The 15,420-nt window shown below is 58.2% G+C and overlaps 1 protein-coding gene across 8 annotated transcripts in view; it reads right to left on the bottom strand.

Annotated features, from left to right (window-relative positions):
• Positions 1-15,420, bottom strand: part of CPXM2 (carboxypeptidase X, M14 family member 2) — a 115,987-nt gene that overhangs the window by 30,076 nt on the left and 70,491 nt on the right. For all 8 annotated transcript variants that reach the window (XM_070058297.2, XM_089313859.1, XM_089313862.1 and 5 more), the window contains one exon: positions 2,495-2,583. In XM_070058297.2, coding sequence (XP_069914398.1) covers positions 2,495-2,583 — 89 coding nt within the window. The remainder of the gene's footprint in view (positions 1-2,494; positions 2,584-15,420) is intronic.

Here is a 15,420-nt window from a genome sequence, read left to right as displayed (position 1 = left end):
GATGAGGCTCGGGCCAGCTGCCTCTCCCATGGTGCCAGGGGCATGCCTGTCCTCTCTGCTGGGGTACCGTCTCTCCATCTCTGCCACCAGAGCCCCCCCACCCCCCAGCCAGGGCCACCCAGACCAGCCGCCTTCCCCCCTCATCCCCCAGGGCCATACACAAACTGATCAGTGCCAGTACTGAAGAGAAAGCATCAGGGTCTCTGCCCTCATTACGCCAAGTGAGGAGGGCAACCAAGGGCAGGTAAACAGACCGCCGAGCGACTCCAAACCAGGCACAGGCTATGGAGGCTTCGCCGTTCCCCGCACAGTGCCCCGGCCCCACCGCACGCTCTCAGCGTGGGCACAACTTCTCCTTCTTCTCCTTCTCCCTTCCCCACCCCCACCGCCTGCATCTCCCCTCCGCCTAGCGCGTCAGGGCTGCGAAGACGTTCACCAAACACGACCGTCGCAAGTGTTCTCAGTACTGTCCCCTTACAGCACAAGGGGCTTCCCGTGGTCTCTCCTGGCTCCCTGCTGCTGTCTCTCTGGTGTGTCCCGAATGCCTCTTCAGGAGCAGGAGAAGCTAACCATGTTTCCCCAGGTAGACAGATTGGTACAATAACCTAGCAGACCCCATGTGGGGGAAATGGCCGAAACATGCTGTCCTCTGCCCCCTCCCCGGAAGCCAAGAACCCCAGTGGCAAATCACCTCCAGCTGGAATACTCGGCAGGACAGACAGAGGCTGCCCTGGGCTATGGGACCAACTCGGGGGTCACCCAGGGTCACCTGAGGGGGGCAGCACAGACAGCTCTGCGTCTGCCGCGTGACCTGAGGCACGTTGTGCTAGCTCTCGCCTCCTAACGGGAGAAGAATGCCAAGACTTCCACGTGGGACAATTATTCAAAGCTGGCAGCTCTGCAGACCCTGCTCATATTCAGCACGCTTCCGTGGATTGCTCTTGACATTAATTGCACCAACTGAGCTGATATCTGTCTCATTTCTGGCGTGAGAAGATATTCTGAGAACGCACAGTGAGCAAAGCTAAGGTAACACAGCAGTGCCCAGACGGTGGCGTGGTGAGCACAGGCGTATAAATACCCCGTGACCGTGGAGCAGCAGGCATGAGTCACAGGCCTCGCGTCTGAACGCATTATCTGCATCTCTGAAGAGCAAGGCAGCAAGCTTGCTTTAGCACATCCCACCTCCAAGTCTGTGCTGACAGGTGCCTGGAAGCCACACGTGAGTGTCTCAAGTGAACTGACACCGAGACCAACCGAGCCCGTTCACCCCGCGGGGCCAGGCGAGCCTCACTGTTCCCACCACAGAAGCATCTTCACCACTGGCCCCGCACCTGCCAGCCCCCTTGAGCCGCTCTATGGTCTGCTGGCCCCCAGAGAGTCCCGGTTCGGCACGAGGGTTGGTGGGGATGTTCCCGCTTGTTCTCTACGCAGACAGCTTCTTGGCTCTCCACGGACCTCCCACTCGCCTGCACCTCCTCCTCCTCGTGCTTTCTAGCACACGCTGGGGGTGCAAATGGAGCAGGAATCTGGAGGCAATGCACTTGGCAGGGGGCTGCATTTCAGATGCCCTAAAACCCCGCAGTCCCTTCTCCCGTTGGCCCCCACCACGCGGGTGCTGCCAGGTGCTCAGAGCTCCTGGTCTCCGAGATTAACACGGGGCAGTTCTTCCGGCTGTCTTTTCTTTCCAATGGACTGAGAGCCACAGGACACAGAGAACGACTAATTGTTATTATTAGCCAGAAGTTCTGAGACCCGGCTGAAGAAACAGGAGGAGAGCTTTTCAAAAACATGCCCCCTCCCCCACCCCCGGCTTTTCTTCTAAGGATTCCGCTTTAACTGGTCTGAGCCGGCACAAACACAGTTACAAATTCCCCCAGTGATGCTACTGTGCAGCCCAAACTGAGATTCTGAGGATCTGAGTAATACGACTTAATTATTATTCGAATAATTATACGAATATGCATATGAATAAGCTGCATAATGACACACAGGCCTGGGGGATGCAGTTCCCATCTGCACTGCAGGATGAGGACCGGCCCTGCCGTCCGAGGGTGGTTAAGCAAACGCAACCCAGGACGTGGGCAACTGCTGACTGAGCACAGCGCCAGGTCCCAGTGCACGCTTCCTGCTAGGACCATCCGTGTCGCCCTCAACCCTTCTCCAACTCAGCCTGCGGCCGACACCTGCGTTACAGCAGAGCCACAGCTCAGACACACGGCGGTTCTTAAGAACTGTTGTGCCATCTCCAGCCAAATTCTGCCTCACTTCTTTGATAGTGAGGGAGCCTTCTGCTGGTTACTGAACCCCAGTGAGGCTCCCTCAACCTCTGAACCACAGACATTCTGTGTGTCTTCATGAAACCAAATGGTCACTCAGATTTCCAGCACATCATCTTAATTCCTTTTAAAAACAAAATTTCAAAACTCTTAGGGCACATGACACGCTTCCCAGACAGCTCCTAGGATGGATGAGACTTGAGCCCAGGTCTTACCTGACGCATCTCCTTATAGTTGTGGTGCTTAAAATCCAGGTCGTCGGTGGTGGTCATTTCATTCCGCCGGTGGTAATAGTTATTAGGATCTAGGGACAGAAAGATGGGTTTGAATTCACTCCCACACCCCGCCACTGTGGCTTCGTCAGGGCCTGAGCCAGTGGAGCGAGTGCCTGGTTCCTGTCTCTGCTGCCCGCCTTGGGCGCGGTGCCCGCGGGCAGGACACCTGAGCAGTCCTCGCCCTCGTTTTCCACCCACCAACAGGGAAGACAGTGCTGTCTCTCTCACTGGTTCCTCCTTGGTACTGGATGGCAAACTGTTGGTGCTACATAAATGCATGAGAAGGAACACTGCATGCAGCAACGCGGCCTTGTGGGAGTGTAGGGATACAGGCTCTCGGCCAGCACCCATCCCCTGCCATCCTCCCTACAGACACCTGTGCTTGGGAGGCCCCTCTTCTCACTCCCAGAATCCAAGACGCCAAGGTTCCCCCGTGGCTGCTCCGGGTCGCCCAGAGCACAGCCTCCCTCTGCTACTCTACCTGGTCCTGACTGAAGGGGAGGAGGGAGGCAGAGGGAGGAACGCCCCTCCCAGAGGCAAGATGGCAGACACACTGCCCAGCTGCTGCTGTGGCCATCTGACCAGGAGGAGCCGGCCCAGGAAGCCTGCAGTGGCACAGTCGGCTTGGGGCAGAAGGCAGAGCCAAGTCCACCACTACCAAGAGTTCCTGAACCAGCCCTGGAACCCAGCCTTCTTCTCGGGACTTGTGATCACACAAAACAAGGGGCCCCCGATGGGGAAGAAGGGGGTGCGAGCTGGGATTCCCTGTGGGCGCTGCAGCACCAGCGGCTGCCTCGGGAATGTGTCAGCTGGGGTGGCCCTGGGGACTGGCCGCGGAGACCACACAGCTGCTCTCACTCGACTCTCTCCTAAACAAAATGATTTTCCCGCTTTCCTTCCTATAGGCCTGATTATTCCTGCAATCCAGAAATAAAGCACACAGAGAGAGGAGAAGACACAGAGGAGGCAGAGCGAGAAAGCAGAGCAGGAAGGAAGCTCGCCGGCCCCAAGCTCCTCTTCTGAGGACAAGAGGCAGAGGCCCACTGCGCCCAGCCGCCTGCAGCGTCTTGACCCGGGCAGCTCGGGGCTCCCTCACTGGGCGGAGACAGCAGCGCTTAGCTAAGAAGGAATGCCATGGGCAGGGCAGCGACCAGGCAGCTCCTGCTGGCCCCAGTGCTCCCAGGGCCACGGTGGAGGCAGGGCAGCGGCAGGCAGGCGGGAGGAGCACCCTCTCCCGGAGGACTCCGCGGGAGTCAGGAGGCCTGAGGACCAGCAGTGCGGGCTGTGTGGCCAGCCCGGGTCTGCTGAGGCACAGTCCACATGTGAACAAGATTCCAGAGGCTCCAGCCGACTCCAGCTTGAGCAGCACTATCGGAAGGATGGTGAATCCGACAGCTCTGTCCAGGCTCAGCTGACCCAGCCATGTGCCTGCGTCCCCCCACACCCCAGGCACACTGGCCACGGCCCACTGACCAGGGCTCCCTTAAAGAAGGGATACCCTTGAGTACCATGGCCACCGGCAGCAAGTCAGACATCACAAAAGGTCAGGCTGCTCCGTAGTCACCGAAGGTTTTCCAGTAATGCTGTTAGCAATGGGCGGGGAACAGCAGGGGGGCACACTGGCCTCTTGTCCGAACGAGAGCCAGAAGCACCGAGGCCCTGCCAAGCACCCCTGGTCACTTCCCCAGGACCTTCCTCATGAGTGCGGGCTGACCACGCTGCCTTCCTTTGATCTCCAAGCCTGCAGGCTTCAAAGCGAAGGTCAAGTGCAGCTGTCACATTGGTGGACACTCACTTGCCCGCTGCTCCGCTCCGAGAGCTGCCCGTGGCCCCCAGCCACGCGGGTCCTCTCTCCAAGGGACCTCCTGAAAGCCCCTTTTGTTTCTGAACACAGCCCCGGGAGGTTCTGAAAAGGCCCGGAGAAACCTCAGCGCTGAGCACACAAACGGGCTTTGTGTCTGGCCCTTGTTTTTTCCTTCCTGAAGACCAGTTTGCCAAAGGATACGGGCGAAAGTTCCAGAACCGGCTCCAAGCCACGGGCTTTGTAAATTGTTTGACAGCGTTCAGTCTCGCCCATTTTGAACGAATACTCCCTACTTTCCCTTCATTCTGTGTGCACTGTTTTACGGAGACCCTCCTAGGAGCCCATCGCCCAGGCACAGAGGCGAGTGAGCACCGCAGACAGGGCCAGTCACTCACAGGAGCCGCTGGCCTCGTCTTCCTCGAATGGGGGGAATCCTTTTCCCCTGGAATCAGCTCCAGGTGCAGCATGGACTTGCCCTGCCCAGCTCGCGGGTGTGAGCCTGCCACTCAGTCTACGCATCACAACGCACTTGCTCTGGCCCTGGTGGCTGGCTCAGAAGACCTCCGGACCCAGCCTGGCCCCATCAGCTCTTCTCCCCCAGAGTCACTGGGATGGGAGGGTGTGAATTTGAGGTGTCAGAGGCAAGAGAGGGGACCCTGACCCCAACAGGAAGGCCCAGAGCTGTCACCCCACTCTCGCCTCAAGCCAAGATCAGTAGCCTGGATTTCCATTTATGTGACCCAACATGATCTTTCTTGTTCCACTGGCTGATCTGAATAGGACCTGCGACATCTACAACAGAGATGCTGGTGATTCAGTCTGGGAGGCCTCGCCCTCGCAGAGGGAGCTGTGGCAAACCCAAGTCCCGAGGCGTTGGTGCGCCTGGCTCTGCGGATCCCAGATGCCGAAAACCAGCCAATGCCTCGAGACAACCTCAGCGCTGAGCCCACCAGCTCCAGATGTGGGGCGCTCAGTGGCCTTGCCCGACTCGCACCCCTTAGTAAGTCCCTCCAAGATTCTCCTCCATCCCAACTGGTCCACTGATCGCGCCCCGCCAGGGGTCGAACTGTGCACCCCACATGTGCCCCTCCCCTCAAAAAAGATATGTTGGTGTTCTAACTCCACCACCTCAACACCCTGGCCTTATTCGGAGGTAGGGTTTTTTGTTTGTTTTTGTTTGTTTGTTTGTTTGTTTTGTTTTGTTTTTAAACTGGGGTGATCAAGTTACAACAAAGGCACCAGGGTGGGACCTCACTCGGGAAATCTGAATACAGAGACCCAGGGAGAGGCCCTGTGAAGAGGAAGCAGAGAGCACACTGATCCCCTCCAGCCAAGACACCACACGGGGAAGCTGGGGGCGGGGCTGGCACCGGGGCGCCCTCCCAGCCTCGGGTGGCACCACCCCTGCTGACACCGTGATCGACAAGCGTCTTTTATTCTGGGCCGTCCAGGGTGGGGTTCTCCGCCCCTGCAGCCTTGGGAAGCTGCACAGTGTTGCACCTGCTACGTGTGCCCCGTCCACTCACCAGGACCTGCGCAGCCTCAGGGACCTGAGATCCCAGCCACTCTGCAGACAGCAGCTGCTGGTCTCTGTCCCCTCAGTACCTCCTGGCTCCTCACACACGGACACGCACACACAAAGCCTTAAGGCACCCCGGCTGCCCTCCATCTCCCTTCAGGAAGAATCTGTTCCAAGTACAAGGGCACAGCATGAAGCTCATGAATTACAAGACCATTTGTTCTGGTGCAAAATATTTTGAAATCCAAGCATACAAGGGTATTTTTAAAGTTCATGGTGAATACATATTATAAAAACACGGTGCTGTGGCTTAGCGGGTAAAGCCTCTGCCTGCAGCACCAGCATCCCATATGGGAGCCAGTTCTAGTCCCAGCTGCTCCACTTCCGATCCAGCTCCCTGCTGTGGCCTGAGAAAGCAGTAGAAGATGCGTAGCTCCAGCCGTTGCAGCCATCTGGGGAGTGAACCAGCGGATGGAAAACCTCTCTCTCTCTCTCTCTCTCTCTCTCTGCCTCTGCTTCTTTGTAACTCGCCTTTCAAATACATGAATAAATCTTTTAAAAAAAACTATGCATGGATTTCAAACTTTTGTGCAAAATTCACTTCAACTCTCCATGAACTTCCGGGAGTCCCCTGTGTCCCTGACACAAGTGCTCTGGGGCCCCCCAGAGACGAGCAGCTCCCCCCACCCACAAGGCAGCCTTCCCTGCTATTCCCAGACCCAACTGCTGGAAGTGCTTCCCGTGTCAAGCTCAAGTGTGCCCGCGATCTTCGTTTAACCCCTTCCAACTGTGATGACGAAGGCGTCTCCCCTCGGAGCACGGAGATCCCACAGCTTCTAAACAGAGTTGCCATCGCTGTTCCTGGCCGAACCCCATTCCTCCCACTGTCCTCACATTGATTTCCACGGCTCTCACGGCCCTGGCTCCCCTCTGTACACACTCACAGCTTGTTGGGGCACCCCCAACCCACGGCCCTTAGAAGTAAGTGCAGCGTCTCTGACGTGTGGCCTAAGCATAGGCTGCTTTGCCCATGTCCATCTTGGTTTCAAAGCTAAAGCTGTCGTATCCTGGGAAAGCTCCCTCGTCCTGGGCAGATTAGCCTGCTGGTCACCCTGCTGGTCACCCTGTCCAGCCAGCCCAACCGACAACAGGAAGCACTGCTCCCTTTGGGTGGCAACCGAATTACGCAGCTTGAAATCACCCCAACTGCTCAAGAAGCACAGCTTTGACTCACACCAGCGCTGTGCATCCGATGTTGTCTGCCTTAAAAAAAAAAATCCTTAATTGGCCAGGCTGTTGTTCTGCTACCTTAATTATCATAAAAATGAGGGCAACCTCATGACCTCATCTTTAAGGAGACATGGCCCACATCTGGCCAATGGCCAATGGTTTAGGAAGATGTAGCTTATAAATAAATATTATTTATTTATTTATAAATAAATTGAAAGAGTTACACAGAGAGAGAAGGAGAGGCAGAGAAAGAGGTCTTCCATCCGCTGGTTCACTCCCCCATTGGCCCCAATGGCTGGAGCTGCACCAATCCGAAGCCAGGAGCCAGGAGCTTCTTCCAGGTCTCCCACATGGGTGCAGGGCCCAAGCACTTGGGCCATCTTCTACTGCTTGCCCAGGCCATAGCAGAGAGCTGGACTGGAAGTGGAGCAGCCAGGACTCGAAACCGCCATGCCACAGCACCAGCCCCGTAGCTTTAATTTGAAGCGAAAGGCCTGCACTGACTTCACATCATTGGCTGATCGTATGCTATGCGCCCAGAGCTGCACAATGCTGGGGGCACTAGAGCCAGGGGGCAGGCCCCATGTGCCAGCCTCATTACTGTAACAAAACACCGAGGCCAGCTGCTTCATATGAGAAGAGGTTTCTGCTGGCTGTTCTGGAGGTGCAGGCTCTGAAGGCCTCGTGCTGATAATTGGTTTTAACTCTGGCAGCGTCCTGAGGCAGGTGAAGCATCCCACGGGGAGCATGTGTCTACACCTATGTGGTCTCTCTCACTGTCCCTAGAGCCACTAGGATTCAGTCCCCGGACCTGCACCGGAATGACCCGAGCAAATCACTTCCCAAAGGCCCCGCCTCTACACACCACAGTCAGCTTTGGCTCCACCCTCTTAGCACCATCAACATAAGACGCTGGGGTTGAAACCCCTGCATGAGTTCAAGGGCCCCGTTACACACACTTCCTAGCATCCCAGCTATGAGCGGCGCCTGCGCGAGCCCGGACACTTCCATCCCAGCGTGGCAAAGGCTGGGCTCCTCTTCGAGAACACAGCGGGACCTTTGGCGCGGCTGCCTTGCCTCCAACTTTTGGCATCTACTCGTGGCTCCCAGCAGCTTGAGCAGGAAGTGGTAAACAATTCGCCATTCGCAGGTCCCTGGGCCACATCCACACGTGCTTAGGAGGTTGGGGGAAGGGGAGGTTACAGGAGGGCGCAGCGTGTGTGGACACATGCCTGGGCTGTGCAAAGCGGCCACGGTTGCTCCCCACACACCAGGGCCGTGTGCCGAGTTGGGGGCCAGGTAAGGGTGAAGACAGAGAGAGAAAAGGGGCCGACCAGGCACAGAAGATGTAGGAAAAGCAGGAAGGAGGCTCCGGGAGGGCGGGGCAGAATCAGAACTCCTCCTCCCTCCTCCTGCCCCTGCTCACGTCCAAGCCAGCCACAGCCAGGTGCCTCTGGGTCCAAATCAGGCAACAGCTCACTGCACAGAACTTCTCCTTTTTAAGGCTTATATTTATGTCAAAGGCAGAGTTAGAATTGTTAGAGTGAGAGAAAGAGAGAGAGAGTGTGTGTGTTTGAGAGAGAGAGAGAGAGAGATCCTCCATGTACTGGCTCACGCCCCAAATGGCCACAGTGGCAGGAAGAATCCAGGGGCCTAGAGCTTCCTCCGGGTCTCCCATGGGGGTAGCTGGGGCCCTTCTTCTGCTTCTTTCCCAGGTGCATTAGCAGGGAGCTACACTGGAAGTGGAGCAGCCAGGACTTGAACCAGCACTCATGGGGGATGCTGGCATTACAGGCAGTGGCTTAACCCGCCGCACCACAGTGCCAGCCGCTGCAGAGGACTGTTCTTGGCAGAAGAGGCACAAGCCCAGACGGAACCCCGTCGCTCGGAATTCCAGGGGTCTGACGAGTCTTGGACGGTTGTGCTTGGGTACTGGCTGCTTGCTGGTTGGGACCTTGATTGAAAGGAGCGGGTACTGGGCCCATCCAGTGGGGCAGGGTCCGTGGGCCCCGCAGACGTAGGCAGAATGTCCCTCACAAGCAGCCCGCCAGCTGTGGCTGGAACCTTTTCCCAGACGGGCCGGCATCTCCCCCACTAACAGCTCCTTGTGCTGCGTGTGTGACCTTGCGGCTTTAGGTCACACCTCCAGGTGGGTAGCGATCTTCCACCCAGAGCTGGCAGAGGAGGGGGCTGGCTGTCTCCAGGAGACCCCCGCTACCTCCATGAGCCCCAAGCCAATCAACACACATATGTGAAACCCCTGTCCAATGGGCACCCCTGGTAGGATGACCCAGTGAACAGATCGTAACGCCTTAACAACCCGGGACCCTTCCTTGAAGCCAGTGTCCGCTCGGGTAGTCCACCTGGGCTCCTCTTGGACCAGACGCTTTTATGTCGTTTGTCAATCAAATAAAAGTTTCCGCTTCTTTGCAAACTGTTTCCCGGCTCTTTTTTTCTATACCGAACTTAGGAAAAGGACCCACGAAACTCACTCCAGCCACCGCCTCCCCTCCGTGAGCGGCAGCGGTGCCCAAGTGGGAGAGGATGATGCGGTCTTGGAAGGGGCTCACCTGCAACCTCAAATCACGGGGCTCACGATTTCCTCGCTCGGCTATGTCCAAATGGGCACAGCCACAGAGACGGGACAGGTGAGACGTCTCTGGAGGTGCTGGGGGGCTGGGCTGAGAGTCCTCGAGACGGGTGCAGGGCGTTTTGAAATGAGAGCGATGTTACCACACCATACATTTGAAAGTGGCCACATGTATATCATGTGGCTTGCATCTCAATTTTTAAAAAGAAAACGTGACTCGCTGACCTCAGAGTGTTCCCTGGGAATGGAGGAGGACAGCCGAAAGGCACAGCCACGGTGGACTTTCCTTTCCTGCCACGGGGCCAGATCTCTCCTCCACGAGTGCGTCGTGGCCTTCCTAGGCTCCCCCAAGCCCAGCACAGGGTCCTCCATGCAAATGACCTGGGGCCGTCTGTGAGTCGAGCACCCACTGTAGAAAGCCGGTCTCTGGCCCCAAGAATTCCTATTCGTCCCCATCCAGGGCCCTGATGACGAGGCCCTTCCTGCTTGGGAACTGCAGACTCCCAGGGCAGAGACCACCCGATGCCATCACAGCTGCACGAGGCCTGGAGCCCCGTGGCAGCACACCACCTGTGCTTCCTACTCCCTGAGGCCCTGCCCATGTGGCTGCAGCATGTGCTGTCCCCACAGTCCAACGGCCCCTCCAACCCCTGCACAGCCCCAGGCTGCCCAATGGGCAGAAGAAGCTGCCAGACACAATGGTTTTCAAGAATGTCGCTGTTTTAACAGTTCCCAAGATAATTAATATCGGGCAGTCGGACCAGAAGTCACACACGTATTTAAACTCGGGCAGGGTAACCGCCTTCCTCTGCAGGGTGGACAGGTGTAGCCAGCAGAGTTTCAACCCAGATGAACTAAGGGAGCCACTGCAGGGGCAGGGCAGCTCCAGGCTGTGCTGCGAGAGCGTGGAGGCTGCACCTGGCTCTTGCTTACCTTGGCCTCCGGGGAGCCTGCCTGGGACAGGTGCTCACAAGAGTCTGAGCCATGAACAAGTGAGTAACCGAGTAGATGGATGGGTGGATGGATGATCTAATCCCACTGCCTAGCACGGCCAGGTAGGAAAAAGGTGCAGTCTTAGGGCCCACCTGATGCTGTGACACCATCACCCCACTCCCTGGGAGAACGGAGGACAGGGCAGAGAGGCCGCTACAGAAAGCCACAAGGGATCCGGCACAGGGGTGGAACAGCAGCTGGTGCTGGGTCTGTCTGCGCATGCGTGGCCCAGGGCTGTGTAGCAGACGCCTGCACGCCGGGCAGCTCCAACACCAGAGATGTACTCTCTCACTGGTCCCAAGGAGAGACCTCAGAACAGAGCTGTGGGCAGGCCGTGCTCTCTGCGGGCTCCAGGGAAGGGTCCTTCCTGTACTCTGTGGCTGCGGGCAATCCCGCCGCTCCCACTGCTGTCCCCGTCACCACGGGCATCTCTGATGGCCTCTGGGTCTCTGTTTTCTCTCCTTAGGGAACACCAGTCAGTCTGACTTCACCCTAACTCACGGTCTCTCTGAAGACTCAGTTGCTAGGTATCTGCGGTTCTGGCTGGACAGGAATTCTGGGGGAGCGTATTCAGCCCAGCCCACCAGGAGAGGACGCCCCCCCCCACCCCCGGCCCCGCCGCCGCGATTCTGAGCACAGTGACTTCTGTTCAGGGGTAGCTGAACCCAGGCCTGGAGTTTGAGAAGAGACAGGAGGGAAATCTGTGGTCCACACGTGCCCTGCCCACTCGCCCTGCAATCCCAGAGTCTCCTGCATGAGGGAGGCCTCGGGGGGCCTCGGGGGGCTCGTGAAAGCACAAGTCCAGCCCCATCGGCACGTCACACACAGAGGACAGAAAGCAAAACCAGGACAGGGCAAGTGGGGGCGAGAAGAAATAAAATATCTTCCTTCTCCTCTGCTCCCCCGGGCGACCTTGACCTCTAAGGTGAGTCAGCCATCGTCAGAAGCGTCAAACCAAGGGCATCGGAAGGGGAAGGAGGAAGAGGGGCGAGAGATGGCCTTGAGCCTGCACGACGGGCAGGCCCTCTGCGAACAGGGCCGCCGTCAAGCTTCACCATGTCTACAGCTCAGGAGGGGAAGCAGCTGCCGAAAGCTCACTAAAGCGGGAGCGGCCTCTCGGCCTGCTGGGGAGTAGCGGGGTCTTCTCACAGAGCCTGCGGCTGTGACAGGCAAGGTCCCAGCCAGCCGGGACGGGAAAAGGGACAAGGTGGCAGCTCGTGGTCTAGCCAAACAAAGCCAGACTTCGCACCCGTCCTGCCACGACCCAGAAGCCCATGAGACAGGAAGTGAGAGGGAGTAGGGACAGAGACCGGAAATGTTGGGAAAGAGAAGCGAGACGTGGGTGGGGGAGGGTTCATTCTTAGCAACGGTGTGTGTGTGTGGGGGGGGAATGGCAGCAAGAGGAGGATTCCGTCTGCTGGGACGAGGAGGGTCTTCGGGAAGAGAGAGGTGGACTGGTGGGCCTGGGGGTGGGGGAATATCCCTGCTGCAGGCCCTAACGCCCCTCTGGGATCCCCAGGCCTCCTGCATGAGCTCCCACGCCAACCGGCCTCAGCGGAGGCTGTTCTAGAATCTAGAGGAACCGGCAGGATGGCCTAGTTACGAAGAGCAGACGTAGAGGAAGAGTGGGAAGCAGGGGGCAGGAGGAAGGCAGCGGCCCCAGAGCTCCTGGGGACCCGGGACCCTCCACAGGCGCTGTCGTGGTGGCGCGAGCGACGGCAGGGGCTGTGTTAGGAGAGGACGACCCCAGACGCGGACAGGCTGTCTCACAGTCCTCCAGGGAAGGCGCGACTCCGTGTCACAGCAGAGACAGCCAAGCATGGTGCATTTCCTCAAGTTCCCCGAGGCCACCGTGGAGGAGCAGACGCAGAACCGGAACCCACGTCGGACCTAAGCCAAAGCTCAAACCCTGTGCCCCCAGGCTTCCCCTCAGAGACGGCAATGACCTTTTCTCTGAGGCCCGGCGACAAGTAAGAGTAAAACATGGCGATTTACTTCGCAGCTCAAAACCCTCTAGAAAGATTATTCACAAAGTCTTAAAAAGCACCAGCCCCCTCCTCTGCCCCCAACAGAGTTCGCAGGAAGACGGGAGCTGGGGAGGTGCAGGACAGAGAGATGCAGAACAGAGCTGCGTGAATTCTTCACGCGTGTCCCAGGGAGCACGGACCCCAGGCAGCTGTCCTGAGACCCCAGGTCGCCACGGGTGAGGGCAGCTGAGTGGGCTGGGCCTTCTCCGCCTTGGGCCTTCTGAGGTTTGATGAAGGAACCTCACCTGCTCAGGGGCGGGAGCAGTCACTTGAGCCTCGGGGCCACCTGGGCCTCAGATGCTAGCACCACCATTACCAGGTAGCACGTGGGAACGGCCAGCTCCCCTCTGGGCGCACTAGGAAGCTTCCAGAAGAATAACTAGAGGGTGGAAACAGAACCGTGCTGAGTCCACAGCTGAAATCCTCCCGGGCCTCCCCACGCGGCTCTGTCTCCGGAGCGTCTCCATCGCCCTCTGGACCTCTCTCCAAATGCACCCAAGAACATCCCAGGGAGCTGCTCCTTCCCTGTTCCAGCCCTTCAGCCACAGCAGGGGAACCACGACCCTGCTCTTCAGAGCGGGCAGAGCGAGACAGGCTGAGCAAGGCCGGGGCAAAGAGGGCAGAGCCCCCGGCTGCCTCCCTGAAGACACCTACCACCTCAAGTCTGCACACAGAGCCTGGGAGAGCCCCACAGGTTCAGCACGGCTGCAGGCCTGACACCTGCCACCCCGAGTCTGTGCACACGGAGCCTGGGAGAGCCCCACAGGCCCAGCGCGACCGCAGGCCTGCCACCTGCCACCCCGAGTCTGTGCACACGGAGCCTGGGAGAGCCTCACAGGTCCAGCAAGGCTGCAGGCCTGCCACCTGCCACCCCGAGTCTGTGCACACGGAGCCTGGGAGAGCCCCACAGGCCCAGCGCGACCGCAGGCCTGCTACCTGCCACCCCGAGTCTGTGCACACGGAGCCTGGGAGAGCCTCACAGGTCCAGCAAGGCTGCAGGCCTGCCACCTGCCACCCCGAGTCTGTGCACACGGAGCCTGGGAGAGCCCCACAGGCCCAGCGCGACCGCAGGCCTGCTACCTGCCACCCCGAGTCTGTGCACACGGAGCCTGGGAGAGCCTCACAGGTCCAGCAAGGCTGCAGGCCTGACACCTGCCACCCCGAGTCTGTGCACACAGAGCCTGGGAGAGCCCCACAGGTCCAGCACGGCCGCAGGCCTGACCTGAGGCTGCAGGCCCCATGCTTGGCTGCCACAGAGGAGGCCCAGATCCCCAGGCGCCAGTGTTTTCAACGCTCTCTCGGTGCCAGCCCTGACCACACGCCCATCCTTCACACCTGCACGCCCACTACGAGCATCGACCTCAGAAACAGTCGTGGACGTGCACACTCAACGTGAAGACTGGCCATGGCGGGGGCAGGGCCATTTCTAGAACCAGCACGCTGGAAATAGCAGCCCTCCCAACTCCTCCAGGCAGATTCCAAACACACGGTGGCACCCGTGGAGCGGGGGTCTCTCGCAGCTTTAATGACATGCAGAACGTTCCACAGTCTCCTAAGCTCAGACGCAGACCCAGGAAAGTGCGTCTGGTGTGCGGGTAACTAGGTAGGCAGGCAGATCTTTCTCACCGACGCAGGGTCTGGTTCTACATACCTGTGGCTGGCAGCGCAAGGCCATGCATGTCGCGGGGACTGAGGGGACGTGACAGTGAAATCTGCTTGGAGAACGCAGCAAATATAAGTTCATGGTGGGGGAGGGGGGTGACTACAGACATGGCATCCGAGTTGGCAGTGCCCTGCCCCAGGCGGTGCTGGGAGGGACTGGAAGACCCCAGGTAGCCAGGCCACATCTCACACGAGGCAGGAGCACCAAGGCCTCTCTGGCCAAGACGCCCCTCCTTGTGCCCTACAGCCTGGCTGTCGGGGAGCAGGGATGTGCAGGGTCCTGTGGCCCTGCTGGGGGCCTCCCGGCAGATTCTCAGGCAGAATGCCATCCCTGGAGATGTCTGGCCAGCAGGGGACCAGAGGGCACAGACTCATAACCTCCGAAGGGCTGGACAGAGCTAGCCTGGAGCCAGGCCAGGCTGGTCCACTCAGAGCAGACACTGGCCTGGACCCCAGTGGGCCGTGGGGGATCCATGCCCCTTTGTTCCTGCCTCCTTGTGGCTACACCCAGACACCATCAAGCAAAACAGGGGCATACCACCATCTACGCTGAGACAGAGGCCACCGACTACAGCTATTCAGACAGAAAGAGACTATAAATAGCCAAGTTTAAAACAAACTCTTCCCACCACCTACCCAGAACAGTAGGCTCTGTCAAGGACAATTAAACGTGTTTCCACAAGCCTTTAAATAATTTTCCTTGCTCACTTCTGAGTGGCACTGTTGAGTGAATTTTCAACCTTGAAATAGGCACCATCTTAGAATCACAATAAGCCAACCTACACTTGGCAAGGGACTTCACCACCCCAAATGTTCCCAGTGCTTCTGGGTAGGTGAGGAGAGATTTCTGTTCCTTTTCCTTTTGGCTCACCTCGGTTTTCAAAATACTCTTCAGTAGTCATATCCGTGCACAGCTAGGTGAACGGATGGACAGAGAGCAGGCAGGTAGGAAGACAGACCGAAAGACAGACTGCCCAATGGATGATTTTTTTTTTATTTTTTTTTTGACAGGCAGAGTGGACAGTGAGAGAGAGACAGAGA

Source organism: Oryctolagus cuniculus, chromosome 15, assembly GCF_051225735.1.
Source record: "Oryctolagus cuniculus isolate XC-2025 breed Fujian yellow rabbit chromosome 15, ASM5122573v1, whole genome shotgun sequence".
In the NCBI taxonomy this organism is placed as follows: domain Eukaryota; kingdom Metazoa; phylum Chordata; class Mammalia; order Lagomorpha; family Leporidae; genus Oryctolagus; species Oryctolagus cuniculus.
The sequence above is the reverse complement of the archived record's forward strand: the minus strand, read 5'-3'. Positions and strand labels throughout refer to the sequence as shown.